This window comes from Triticum urartu, chromosome 2 (assembly GCF_003073215.2).
Source record: "Triticum urartu cultivar G1812 chromosome 2, Tu2.1, whole genome shotgun sequence".
NCBI classification, from domain to species: Eukaryota; Viridiplantae; Streptophyta; class Magnoliopsida; order Poales; family Poaceae; genus Triticum; species Triticum urartu.
Genome location: NC_053023.1, coordinates 17,507,512 through 17,522,356, shown reverse-complemented (window position 1 = coordinate 17,522,356; position 14,845 = coordinate 17,507,512). Strand labels below are relative to the sequence as shown.

Genomic DNA, 14,845 nt, shown 5'->3' with positions numbered 1-14,845 from the left:
CTATTCGGTGTGCAATGGACGCGTTTGCCTATTGTGGAGTCTGATTGAGTGGAAGTGCTGAAGCCGATCATGGCGAAAGAGAGAGATCAATCACGACTTGTTAGGGAGCTGGCCGTCCTCCCACAACCAAGAGTGCATTCCGTCCATGGGGACAGCAGGACATGCATGGTTAGAAACGTGTTGTGTTCATGCTTTCCTCTGTTTTCATCTACCTTCAGTGCGTGCAGTTTCTTCAGAGAAAAATTCAGATAGAGAGAGCTAGAGTTCAAATCAGCCCTGATTTCTAATAACCACTAGCATTTTCAGAGCTTTAGGGTTAGGACCTTGGGTGTTTGGCGGCGGTGGCGGTGGGGGATAAGTCTCCTAAGAAGAGCAGCAGTGGCGGTGGCCGAAAGTACATGCCGGCGACGGCCAGGAGATGGAGCACAAGAGGCAATGAAGGCGTCGTGGTGCTGGCTGCTCCGTTGAGGGCCATCAACGTGCCCGATGCTGACAGACACAAACTACTCTCTGTGGGCCATCAAGATGCCCGTGCAGTACCTGAGCCGAGAGAAACCTACTAGCTGCCGGTGGGCCTAGCACCCTACCCATCCCTCATCGCTCCTCGCCGCCGCCGGAGTACACCCCCTCTACAGATGTCATTTTTATTTTGATCTGTTTGCGTGGATTTCCTCACCACTTTATATTCAGTTCAACTGTTCGGGCAGGCCGAGCATAAGCGTGTTTGAAGTATGCATGGCTCTAGCGAAGAGATAACAGGGTTTACTGTTTTTTTTTGTTTTTTTTTTTGCGGGTGAGACAACAGAATTTAGAGGCGCTGAGAAGGGAGGTGCTGGGAGGGATGTACGCTGACACTGGTGTCTTCTTCGTTTTTTTGATTTTTTTGATTTTTTTTTACATGGATCAGTCCGGTGTTGATACGTTCCAACAGACAGCTTGGTTGGCTGCGATTAGCTTCTCTCGTGTGGCCGTGGACCCGTGGGCAGGTCACATGAATGCGTACTTGCCTAGTTTGGATTGGATCATTGGGCAGCTTCCAAGAAAGGGCAATCAAAAGGTGACAAGGAAAAAAAGCGGCCTGCCCAACTCAACATACCAGGTTGTATACTTGCTATGAGGAAAAGCAGCGGCGGAAAGGCTCGCACCAGCTATCCAAACGGAGGAGCGGAAGGAAAAAAAAGAGATTGACAACGAACGAACCGAACAATCTATGATGGGGGGAGACCCGCCCACCCCCTTCGAGCATCATTAGAGCAACTCCATCCAATGCGCCGACCCAAACAAATGATGATTTTGTTCACTTTTTATCTGTTTGGGTTGACCGCCCGCTCGGCTTCCGTCTTGTTTATGATTTGGATCGACAATGCGCCTAACACGCCGACCTATATTCGCTCGCTTGGCCGGCTTGCCACCGTTTTTAACAAATATGTAAACATTTTTGCATAGTTTCACAAGCAAACAAAAATAGCATAATTTCCATAACCAAATAAATTTAGCATAGTTTACAAGAAGAATAAAAATTAAATTGTCTCAAATGCATTAAAAAATATACATCTATTGGTTGTTAACATGAGTCCACATATGCTCAACCAAATTATTTTGCAGCTGCATGTGAGTTTCTCAATCACGCATTTTATGATGAAATTGAGTGAAATATGCAAACGTTGCCGCTTCTCCTCCATGCTCAGGCACAACATTCTCACCCCTGAAACTAAAACTCTTGATCGTAAATACGTTCCGGGGCGCTCATCATCTACGATCATATTGTACATGATCACACAAGCAATCATCACCTCTCACAACTTCTTGGTGCTCCAAATTCTAGTAGGATACCGAACGATGCCCCATCGAAATTGCAGAACACCAAAGGCACACTGGACATCCTTCCTAGCACTCTTTTACTCTTGGGAAAATATTTTCCTTTTCTCTCCGACAGGGTTGGGGATTGTCTTCACGATAGTGGTCCACTAAGGATAGAAACCATCACCTAGATAGTATCCTCTGTCGTAGTTTGTGGCCGTTGATGTTAACATTCACTGATAGGTTGTTGCCTTCAGCAAGTCTTGCAAACACCGGCGAGCGTTGAAGCTCGTTGATGTCATTGTGCGATCCGGCCATGCCGAAGAAAGAGTGCCAAATCCAGAGATCTTGTGAAGCCACGGCCTCAACTATGACAATGCGAATTGTCGAACAGCTTGCGGGCATCAACGAAGGAGCTGCCTGGCGAAGAGACGCGCGCCTCCCCTAGACCAGTTGGCTGGCCTGGTGGCGTCAGCGGGGTGGTGTCGGACGAAGGAGCTGGCCGAGGCCGCAGGGGCGACTACATGATCGTGGTGACGCCGGAGAGGGAGTGGCTGCGGGGGGCCGGCAACGAGGCGGTGCGGCGGCGTGGGTGGTGGCGGCGTGGGAGGTGTGGCGACATATGTAGCTAAGATGGTGGCTTTAGACTACCTGATGTATTACTTTGTGAAGTGTTTGTGAATAATTAATAAAAAAGCTGCATGCATCATCCAGATGCAGAGGTCGGTGGTAATTCTCCTTTTGAAAAAACTAAACTCTCAGGCAGATAAAAAGGAAATGTGTTACGAGACAGATCGAGATGCTCTAGAGCAGACTGTCCTTTTGTGACTGATTGTAGTAAAAGATAGGATCAGGGGCACATAGACAAGTACAGATACCGGAGTTTGGTGAGCTTGCCTACGGCATTCTTTAGCTTTTTAAGATTAGACCGGTGTTGAGCAAGATAACAGCAAGGGTTTGACAAGTTGAGATGCTGGAATTGCAGAGGACGGCATGGCCATTCAGGATACCTCCAAAACAAGACCAGAATGATAAATCTAGGTTGTATCAGTTTGCCAAGCTTCTGGAGCGGTTTGGGAAGTTCTGCCAGTTCATAGCAGCGTGATAGATTGACATGGGACAAGTTTATGAGAGCCCCAAATGATTCAGGAAGAGTTGTGAGTCTAGAGCAGCCTGATAAGTCGGCATGGAACAGATTTATCAAAAAAGAAAAAGAAAAGAAAAATTACCCCTAGCCTCTACATCGGAGTGATGCATGCAACCCTTTTGTCAGATACTCTAAGTGCCTTAGTTGACAGATGGAGTCCGGTAGCTTCTGCACGGAGCTCTCCTTGAGTCATCCTTAAACTCGAGTTTGCTACAGCCGACACAGAGTAGCGCCCTTTGATAGTCATCACACTTGTCATCAAGTTCCCCATGACAATAGGTTGCTAGCTACAAAAATAGATCAAGATGTCCACAACTACCAACAAAATCAGCATGCGGCTGATCTTGACGGCGCGTCTATTTCTCGTCTTTAACGAAACGCACATAAGTGTCGCCAACAGCATTCGAGCCGGACCAAGCGATCGTCTACATGACGAAACACATGGGCCGGGTGCAACATAGCCGCAGGGCATACAACATTCCATATACACCGGAATGCATGCAACAGCGACGCAATGTGTAGCATGGCACAAGCACGAGCGACTACAATTTTTTTCACGGACACTTTGGAAATTACGTAAAAATGTGACTAATTTTCTTTAAATTACATAATATATTTTTAACATGTGAACACCTTTTAAATTACACAAATATTTTTAAGATATGTAACAAACAATTTTTTAATACACACAATAACATTTTTATATTACATGATGAACACTTTTTAACTACACAATGAATTTTTTTTATTACACAACGGGCATTTTAAAAATACAAGATAAACATTTTGTAATAAATAGTGAAGATTTTAAAATACACTATGAACGTGTTAAAATACACAACGAATATTTTAATACTTGATGATCATTTTTTTAGTACACGATGAACTCTTTTCATACATAATTAACATTTTCTTAAATACATAATTAACATTATTTTAAACGAAATAAAAATATTAAATATGCCTAGAACTTCTTTTGAAATATGCGATGAACATTTTCTTAACAAAGAGAACGTCCTTGAAATACGTGATAAATAAACTTTTGAACCCAGCATAAAAATAAGAACCATGTATATTGAAAATAAAAAGTGAAATATATGATATAAGTGATAAACAGGAAAATAAAGTAGAAAAGAAAACAAGAAAATAGAACTGAAAACTATTTAAAATAAAATGAGTTTATGTTATGAAGGAGAAACAGCTCAAAGTAAACAAAAAAACAAAAGGAAACCAAAAAAATAACGAAATAAAAAACAGACAAACCAGGTTCCCAAATAAAGCAAAAGAAAACCGCAAAGAACAGAATCAAAGAATAGACAAGAAAAGTGACCACTCCCACTGTTGGGCCATACACAGCACGATCATAGGCGAGCGCGAGTTATGGCTCTTCAATAAAAGATATATCACTACGCTCCTCTGCGCCATCCTTTCTAGTTCCCATAAACTGGCTCAACATTGAGGGATTGCAAAACAACCAGGTTGTATATATCCTCTCACGGAGTTTCTCTAGATGATCAAAATGTACTCGTTTCCTAACCATCTTTAGATGTTAGGCCTTGGACCGGTGCAATGTCTATTTGGTATTTGGTTCATACAATCGGCACTCTTCATCAAGTGAATAGGAGTAGTGACAGATGTTGCCAAAATGATGGCCTCAGACTTAGCAATGTATTATTTTGTAAGGTTATATGAATAATTAATAAAATAATTGCATGCATGCAGAGGCCGGAGTCATCCTCCTTTAAAAAATGTGATTATATACTCCCTTCGTTTCAAAATAGATGACTCAACTTTATGCTAAAGTTAGTATAAAGTTGAGTCATCTATTTAAAACAGAGGAAGTGGTACGGAAACATGGATATTCGATCGGAAGGATACCGTGCCCATGAAGCCGGCCAGTTAGCCTCCGGCATGCCAAACCCAACGTACCAGTTGTAGTATGAGAAAAGCAGCGGCGGAAAGGCTCATGCCAAGTATCGAGACGGAGGAACGGGGAAAAGGAGATGTTGACAGCGAACGAACTACGATGGTTATGGATGGAGGGAGATCCGCTTGTGCTCGTCCTCCCGCTTCGAGCATCATTAGCACCAGCAGTACAACGTGATGGGAGGCAGAGAGAAAGCGGTCAAGAGCGGTGGAGAAGAAGTTGGAACCGGCAAGGCACCGGACAGATGGACATCCAGGACAAGATCCAATTTGCATCTAAACGAGTTGATAAATACTCCTTCCGGCACATAATATAGATGCTCTTGTATTATAGGACGAGGGAGTAGAAGCCACGGAACATGGTATGGCCGTGTTCCAACACCTTTCCTCCTTGTAATAATAACCTTGTCTACCAAATGGCGCATGCATGCCCTCTCTCTTATCCCGAAAATCCTATATTTACTAACAGCTACGAACTCGTGTTACGTAAATTTCCTCTCCCATCTCCAATCACAGTTTGCCATCTGCATAATCACGTAAGACTTAGGTGGACTCGTTCGTAGGTGTAGCAAAGGATCGGTTCTCTTGTGCATGCATGCACGCGGTGCCGCCGGCCAGCGCATCCCTACCTTGTGTTGATCCTTCCTACTAAGCGTTCTATGCTTCCTTGTCGTCTCTGTCTCTCTTCGCTCCGGCTTTCCAAGCATGCGCATGTGCGAGTATCTGTCATGCGTGCGGCGTCGAGCGGCAAGATTGACAGACCACTAGCTTGAACTAGGAACCCACGGGGTTAGTTAGATCACCAATGAAGTTTCATATTTCCATCTTGTTGCACATCATCACATATATAACGCTGTTTTTATCTGTGTAGGCGTCTGCTCTTCTTTTTGATCATTGATCAGCACTTTTGTTCAAGAGAAAAAAGAATCATTTCAACTATTTATTTATTATTTACTCAATATAAGGGGATCTAGCTTGTTGGCATTCGTTAGATGTGATGCTGACGTGCTTGGCCACATTCTCACCCCATAATGCATGATCCTAATAAATCTAATATGGACTGAGAAACCAAATGGTCCCATCCGTCGTACATTGGAACACTTTGTTTCATGTCAGTTCAGAAGAATATGATGATGATGATGATGATGATGATGATGATTGGATGCTACCGGCCGGGTAGCATCTGATCTATAAGAAAGGCATCCTACATAAACAACAGGATGAATATGAAAACCACCGATGGAAGAAAGTTGAGCGGTGCAGTGCACTGTACCGGGGAGAATTAGGGAAGCTTCTGCGATCCAGGCCGGTTGCTTTGGTCCGTTGGAACAGACAGACAGACAGCCTGGCTGGTTGACCGCGATTTTATTCTCTGATGTGGGCAGGTCACCTGTGAGTTGTGATGACTAGTGTGGATTATTGGTCATTCAGTGGGCACCATGCATGTTAGTTCTACTTAGTAGCCACAAGGCCTACAACCTCCAAGAAAGAAATAGGAAAGACAGAGAAAGATAGAGAACCAAGCAGCTCCTCAACCCGATGAGATAGAAAAAAAGGAGGAGTAAAAGATGAAAGAAGGAGTAATAAAAGCAGAGTAGTTCCATTGTTTGCTTTGTTCCATGGCGGTTCAGTAGTACTAGGCCAAAAAACAGAGTAGGAATACACACTGCATCCCGGCTGGGCTGGGCTGTTGTTTTTCTCTATCGGAGAAGGTTCGTTCATGTGATCATGTTCTTAATTCTGTTAATCCCACAGAAATGGATATTCGATCTTGGGGGTGGATGCCATGACGCTGCCTCCCTCACGCTCAACAGCCTCGGCCTGCGAGCGAGCGTTTACTCTACTTGTGCAACCCTTCCCAACGTAACCAGCCACTTGCAGTTTGCCAAAAAACCAAACAAAAAAAAACGTATGCTAACCAGTACTAGTTGTACTACTACTGTCCCCTAAAACATAGTTGTACTACTAATGTAGTCACAAATCGTAGTATCGAGAGTACTCTAGTATCGAGAAAGAAAGCAGTTGCGTGGCGAGAAAAGCTATTCTTCCATGCACGGGAGGTACCATGCATGCATGCACCGTTGATTCAATTGGCAATATGAGTGCATGCATGCGAGCCTCTCTTGTATACACATAATATTTGCTATCCCGTGCATTATTATAAACCCTGTATAGTGTCAGTCATCAATGCACGTTATGCCATGCCGTTCAAGCTTTTCCATCAGCAATAGTGTCTGTACTCTGTTATGTACATAAAAGAGTCATTGTAAGTACTGTTGATTTGATCTAAAAAAAAGAAGGTACTATTGATCGAATTATTTTTTGAGGTAAAGTTCTCTGTAGCAATAGTGTGGCATACTGGAATGAGTTGAGCAAAATATTACTTCTAGTACTAAATAATCTTAGTACAACACCCCACCAACCTAGTCAAAAGAAAAAAATTAGAATAGTTTAGGCTGAAATCCAGACGGGCATTTCTGCGCCACAACGAACGGCGAAAATCCATTCTCGTTGCGTGGCGGCGAAAAACGCTCACGCCCCCGCCGCGGTGACTGAAGGAACGGCGCAGGAATATCCAAACGGAGAAGCGAGCGGGAGAAGGAGGAGGAGGTCAGCCCTGTACTCCTCGTCCTCGCCTCCGTGATGCGCGACATCAAGCCGTACAACGTGACGCGAATGGAAACGAAGGAGGTCGGCAGGCCGAACAGGGCTGACCTGGATTGAGGACAAGATCCAATTTACTACACCTGCCTCGCAGCAGCAGCAACTGGCAAAGCCTGAGCGAGTAGTAAATAGAAGCGAGGCGACACAGGATGGACGCATATCCCCGCTGCTCCTTCCTCCCTTCCTTCTCCTATTTTTACCGCCGCCGCCTCCGTCGCCGGCCTACCTCGCCCCCGCCCGTCGCCTCCTCCTCCGCCATCGCTCCTCTTCCTTCCAAGGTACGGCCGCGCTCCAACCTCCTCCAACCTCTCTCTTCCCTCACCCTTGACAGAGGAAGGGACCTTGAAAGAGAGATCGATCGTCTTCTTCCCGCATTTGCATGGCATGCCGGAGAAATTGGATATTTTGGCCCCAAATCCCCTTGGCATGCCGTCACACAGATGCTTCCTTCTCATCCCTTTCCCTCCTCGCTTTAGCTTTAGGCCTCCTTTGGTTCATAGGATAGGAATGTTATAGGAATAGAAAGATCATAGCGAATGAGATGACATGTATCTCAATTCCTATGGAGAAAGAGATGTCATTTGATGCATAGGATAGGAATTTTTTCATTGAGTCTTATTAGCTAATGTTTTTTTCCTTCAAAATGTGAAGGATTGATTCCTATCCTACATACGAATAGGAATCCATTCCTACAAATCAAAGGGCTTTAAAGAAGAATTTCCTATGCAAATCCTATTATATAGAAATCCTATGAGATTTTTATAAACCAAAGGAGGCGTTAGCTTTTGATTAGAGGATCCGCCTCTACACGGATATCCTTATTTATCTATCTATCTGTTTTATTCTTTATTATACCATAAGATAAGAGGGTCTGTCTTGTTGGCAAGCGCTTTAGCTTAGATCCCCGATGTTGACCTTCTTCCCCACCTTCTCATCATCATATAGTACTAACAATCCGATGTAGTATCATGCTCCACCGCATCGCCGCCGAAAATGGCCCCCTCCATCACCAAAAGGAAGAAAAAAACAGAGTATCTTGAACAGGTTTCAGGGTGTGGTTGGACGCAGAGTAGTATCGTCAAAACAGAGTAGTAGTAGTTCCATTTGTTTGCGTCCGAACGGGGCTGTTTTTTTCCCCTTCCCCTTGAGACTTGAGAGGGGGTTCATGTTTTTCAAGCTTATTACTCCTCCCTCCCGCTCCTTTTTCTTCACCACCATCCACCGCCGCCGTCTCTTTCTCTCTTCGCTTTGGCTTTCCATGCATGCACCGTCGATGATTCACACTGCATGTGATCCACAGACCACTTGAACCAGCGCTACCTGTTTAAGATTTCCATCTTCTTGCACACGTAGTATATAACCGCTGTTTTGCTCTGTGTGGCCGGCTACTCTGCCCCCTTTGATCAATGAACAGCATTTTTTGTCGAAGAAAAAAAAACATCTATCTGTTTATTACTGTATTTGTTTAATAAAGGGATCTAGCTAGCTTGTTGGCAATCGCACGGTAGTACTGCTACGTACTAGCATATCTGCGCATGGACGGGCTAGCAGGTGCAGTGTACCGGGGAGAATTATTAAGGCCTTATACAATGAAAGGTGCTTAAAGAAATAAACCAGGCTTTTCTTAAGCATCGGTGCTTATTTGTACAGGATAGACGTTTAACTAAGCGTCTCTCCTGTAAAAATAGGCCCCAGTGCTTCAGAAAAATTCGGTTTATTTTTCTAAGCATCTCTCTAAGCACCTTTCATTGTACAAGGCCTAAGGAAGCTTCTGGCTGGGGTTTAGGCTGGTTGCTTTGGCCCGTTGGAACGAACACGCCGCACGCTGGCTGGGGTACGTCCATGGAGGGGTGACTTAACGGAACGAACACGCCGCACGCTGGCTGGAACATCCAGACGGAGGAACGATGAGGCGCAGGTGGGCGGCGAATGGACGACGGAGACGTCTCCCGGCCTCGTGAGCCGTACAGCGCGACGAGACGCGAACGGAGCGGAGGTCGGCCGAAAGGAAGGAAGGGAGGGAGAAAGCGATGGACAGCAAGCAAGCTGGAACCGCAAGCAAGCAAGCAGGCCGCCCCGGGCATGCAGACGGACGGACAGGCCAGCGCCAGCCGCGTGCCAACTCGATCGCGTCCTAGATAAATAGAGGCCGTATAGCGCATACTATGCCCCCCCCCCCCCCCCCCCACTTCTAGCTTTTGCCGCCGCCTCATCCCTCGGTCTCGCCCCCGCCCGCCCGCCGTCTCCACCGTCGCCGTCCCCTGCACCTACCGCAGCCTCAGGTACGCCTGCGCTCCAGCCTCTTCCTCCCTCCAACCTTGCTAGTCCTACTATTACCAAATGGCCTCTGCATCTGCATGGCATGCCGCCGGCGCCAGACATCGCCGCGACCTCTACCTGTCGTCGGCGTTCCTATCTATCTGTCTGCCTCCGCCGCGCCGCGCAGATGGATGCTTCCGACTCCGAATATGCGCTTTCTGCTGCCCGGCGTTATGCATGCCTTTCTTCTCGTCCCTTTCTCTCCTCGATTTGCCTCCTTTGGTATCTAGTACATCTGTTTATATTATTCATTACAAGGGGATCATAATCTTGTTGGCCAGCGCTAGATCCCCTCTCCATGTACGTACTTTTTAAGGGCCGATGTTGACGTTCTTCGCCGCCTTCTCGCTCGTCGTATACTCACAACCGCCGACGGTACTCCTATATAATACTCCGCCGCCTCTCGCCGCCGGACTGGCCCCCTCCGCCGAGAGAGAAAGGGAAAGGAAAAAAAGACAGAGCAACCTGGGCAGGTTGAAGCTGGATGCAGAGTACTAGACTGCTGTAAAACCAGAGCAGTTCAATCAGAGAAACCTTTAATTTGTTTCCGGATACCGCGGTGTCAAAGAGAAAAACTCTAGGAATACTTTGCGTCCCGGCTGGGCTGTTGTTTCTCTCTTTCGGAGAAGGTTCTTTCATGTGATCATGCTCTTATAATAAGTTTAATAATCCCACAGAAATGGATATTCGATCTTGGGAATGCTCCCGATGATAGTGCCTCACGTTCACCAGCCTCGGCCTGCGAGCGTTTACTCTACCCGCGATCGTCATCGATGACCCAACGTGACCAGCCAAATAACCAGTTGTACTAGTAGTGTTACACAAACAAATCCTAGCTAGTACCGGAAAAGCAGTTGCGTGGCGACGGCAAACCGACGATGGCTGAACGGAGACGCCCGCACACTGGAATATCCAAACGGAGAAACCAGGAGGCGACGGCAAACCGACGATGGAGACGTCCTCGCCTTGGATCCGGCTTTGTGACGTGAAGCATCAAGCCTCACGGTCGGTCTAGGTCGGCAGCAGGAGAGAAAGCGATCAAGGTCCAGGTCGGTCTAGTCTAGGGAAGAAGAACAAGTTGGAACCGGCCAGGCAGGCAGGCGAGCACAAGATCCAATTTCCACCTGTCGCCGCGTTCTCTACCAAGCGCATACGATACGAGCGAGACGATAAGTACGGGACACAGACACGGGACGCCATGCCGCATACATACTCGTCCCTCCCGCTACCACCGCAGCCGTCGTCTCTTCCCGGTCTCGCCGCCGCCGCCGCCTCCTCAGCCCCAGCCTCAGGTACGACCGCGCTCCACTCTCCTCCTCCTCCTCCTAACAACCTTCCTTACCGAATGGCGCCTGGCAAGCGGCCATCGCCTGCCTTCTCCTTGGCCTTCCTCGCCCACCTTCTCGTCCTACACCACTAATCCGACGGAATATACTCCCTCCGTTCCTAAATATTTGTCTTTCTAGCGATTTTAACAGATAACTACATATGAAGCAAAATGAGCGAATCTATGTCTAGAAAGACAAATATTGTGGAACGGAGGAAGTACTACTTTAGTAATCAAAAAATACTCCGCCGCCGCAATGGTCCCCTCCGTCCCGAGACAAGAAAAACAGAGCAACCGCAACAGGTTTCAGCCTTTCAGGGGCGTGCTTGGATGCAGATGCAGAGTACTAGTACGTACTAGCGTGAAAACAGAGTTGTAGTCCCACTGTTCGTTCGTTTTATGACACTTGAGATGATACTAGGTCAGCCTTTAATTTTCTTCAACAATAAGCTCCACGAATACTCTGTATCCGAACAGAACAGGGCTATTTCCCCCCCTTGAGAGGAGGTTAATGTTTTAGTACTACTATTAGTTTAGTCCCACAGTAACTTGCTCTAGTCACAAGTTTGGTCTTTGGCAAATCACCGCCTTTTTTTCCTCTTCTCTGGATCCAGTTCGAACTACATCCTCTAGTTGATACTAGCATACTACTACCATTCGGCACATTACCAAGGGACCGAGAACCATCATTCATCAACACCTGTTGTTACCATGACATTCTGTGGCGGCCCAAAATCGTCACCCATACGTACCATTTCCACCTTCTGAATGTTCCATTTTGTTGCCTAAATCAACATGTGTCTTTCGGCAAACAATACAGTACATGTGGGAAAGTTGCGAGTTTGCCCAACTACATCCGGCAGCAATGCAACCGTCTCTTTCAAGTGTTGTTATCTGTCTAACTCCTCAGCACATAATAATATGATGCTAATTGTAATTGATTCCCGTTGGGCAGAAATGGAAGCCAGCTCTAGCACTGCTCTGTATCCTCAGCGCCGCTGCAAAACCATCTACCTGGTACTACCACCCCCTCCTCAGTTTTCGGCAATGAACCTGCACCAAAGATGCAAAGGATGTTCCATCTGATTAACCGTAACTAATGTGCGCAGGTGAGGCATGCTCAGGGCATACATAATGTGGAAGGCGACAAGGATCACAGCGCCTACAAGTCGCCCGCGCTGGTCGATGCTCGCATCACCCCTTTGGGCTGGAGCCAAGTATGGTTTCTTGTTTCCTTTTTCCTTTCTGGCCCTGACAAATAATGTTGTTATCGCTCAAGTTTTTGTCATGTGGCATTTTCAAGTTCCATGGGTGCTGATTAACATGCGTTTGTAGGTTGATTGCCTGCGAGAGCATGTGACGAAATGCGGACTAGCAAAAAAGATTGAGTTGGTTGTTGTTTCCCCTCTAATGAGGTATAGTTCTCCTTGACCTTCTGACCTTCATGTGCATGATGCAGTGTTCTGGATCTTCTTCTAAGCTTTTTATGTCCACTTGAATCAATCTCACAGGACTCTGCAGACTGCAGTGGGGGTCTTTGGCGGTGGAAACTGTACCGATGGAGAAAGTGCATCACCACTAATGGTGAAGGGTGCTGAACACAGTGGACGTCAGGCGATTTCAAGTTTGGACTGCCCGCCGTTTCTCGCAGTTGAGGCCTGCAGGGAGCGCCTGGTAATTCCCTCTCCTGAAGAACACGAATAAAACATGAGCAATTGTTTTATTAACAAATACTCTTCATTTAGTGCCTCGTTTTAATTTTAATTTAAAATGCAGGGTGTGCATCCCTGTGACAAGAGGAGCAGCATAACAAAATATCGCACTCTCTTTCCAGCCATTGATTTTTCCCTGGCAAGTACCTAGTGTTGCTACTTCACTAGTTCAGTTTCAGAGACAGTGTCACAAACAGTGTTTTAACATATGTGTGCTTGGCTCTTTACAGATAGAGAATGACGAAGATGTTCTTTGGGAACCCAATGTCAGAGAAGCAATTGACGTTGTTGCTGCCAGGGGCATGAAGTTCCTTGACTGGTAATTTTCCTTTCTATAAGATTGATTAGTCTCTTTTCATTAATTTCTTGAAAATACAAGCCTAATGATCTGTTACCAGCGAGTTATCACTGAGCGACTATTGGACATTAGAAAGTCCTGGATGCCGGAGATTTATGTGTAGCATGTATTGAGAAAGAAAAACCTCAGATTTTAGATGACATGTTGAGTCAACCAGTAACTTCATTTTGGCGGCCGGATTAAATTAAAACTAATCTCTTGATGTGCTTGCAGGTTATGGACAAGGGAAGAAAATGAGATAGCTATTGTCACCCATAGTAGCTTCTTAGATTTCACTTTAAACATGTACAGTAAAGAGTGTCATCCAACTATAGCAGAGGATATGCGCAAGCGGTAAGTGTATTTTTTTCCTTGGTAATTATCAACCAATCAACCCACAATATTCTGCAAGGGCCTATTGCTAACTCTGTCTTGGTTATATGCAGCTTTGCGAACTGCGAGCTTAGGTCGATGGTGCTGGTCGACAGAAGGTCAGTTCTTGTTTTGCTTCAATGATTATGTTGCACTTGTGATGACCTTTTTATAATGTGGATTTGCTTTGCAACGTTTCAGTAAGCTTGGATCAGATACCCCTACATGCGATTTCCCTGGGAAGATACCGGCCGGACTTGATCTGCCTAGTGATGTGGCAGACAAGAAGCAGATTGAAGAAGCTAGCAATGGGAACCGGGGAGCGGTTGGTTGTCTAGAGCACACGCACATGAGCTCGCCCACTCGCCTCATTTCTACCTAACAACGTAGAGTGAAGGGAGGGAACTTCCCCCTTTCTTCACATTTCTCTTGAAGAATCTAGAAAGAACTGAGACTCTTGACCTTACAATGGCCAAGTTTCAGTTGCATGGTTGATGTTGAAGCGAATGTAAGCGGCACCTACGGATAGGATTTATCATCTGTCACTCTGGAGCATGATTAGAACAGTTCACTATGTTCGTTATTTGATTTGTTGTCTGCACACATACCTAAATTCATGGGTCTAAGGATGATTTATACATGTACCCTCTTTTGTTCTATGACATATTTATGTCAGATTTAGTTTCCAACTCTTTTCGTTTTCATATTTTTCTCAGCAGCTTAGAGCCTCTTTGGATTGAAGGAATTTCGAGATTAGAATCCATAGGATATTTTTTTTTTCCTATGGAGGCCATTTGGATCAAGGATCATAGGATCGGGGCCACCAAATATTATTTGATTCGTCGGTTTGAAATCGTAGATAGATTGGTTAGCTGTGATTCGATTATCTCCTGACTGTGGCTGTGGGCAAACCACGGGAATGCCTTGATGTGGACGGGTATCCACTGAAAAATATGGTGAGAATCTAGTAATGTGGTGGGAGGGAGGAGGGATATGGAGCACGGAATATGGATGGATATTCGGCAAGGATGCCGTTCCAGGCCAGGCCAGTCGTCCTCACTCTCGTCGTCAGAAGCCTCGGCCTGCCAGCGTTTGCTACGCTGCCCAACCCATTGTAACCACCAGAACACCATTTTGCACGTCCCCGCGCGCCTACAGATGATGTAAAACAGCGGTCGTGCCTAAAAATCAACTCTAACGGATGAAGTAGAAGAGGCGCGGAGTATCTAGCGCGAAGCTCA

General features: G+C 46.0%; 1 protein-coding gene across 1 annotated transcript; it reads left to right on the top strand.

Annotated features, from left to right (window-relative positions):
• Window positions 1–10,725: 10,725 nt before the first annotated feature.
• Window positions 10,726–14,322, top strand: LOC125535196 (phosphoglycerate mutase-like protein 1). Its single transcript, XM_048698238.1, has 10 exons — window positions 10,726–11,148; window positions 12,139–12,200; window positions 12,293–12,400; window positions 12,519–12,598; window positions 12,695–12,857; window positions 12,960–13,034; window positions 13,126–13,214; window positions 13,467–13,586; window positions 13,679–13,723; window positions 13,806–14,322. The coding sequence occupies exons 1-10, from the start codon at window positions 11,055–11,057 to the stop codon at window positions 13,984–13,986; spliced, it is 1,017 nt and encodes a 338-aa protein (XP_048554195.1). The 5' UTR covers window positions 10,726–11,054; the 3' UTR covers window positions 13,987–14,322.
• The last annotated feature ends 523 nt before the right edge of the window (window positions 14,323–14,845 follow it).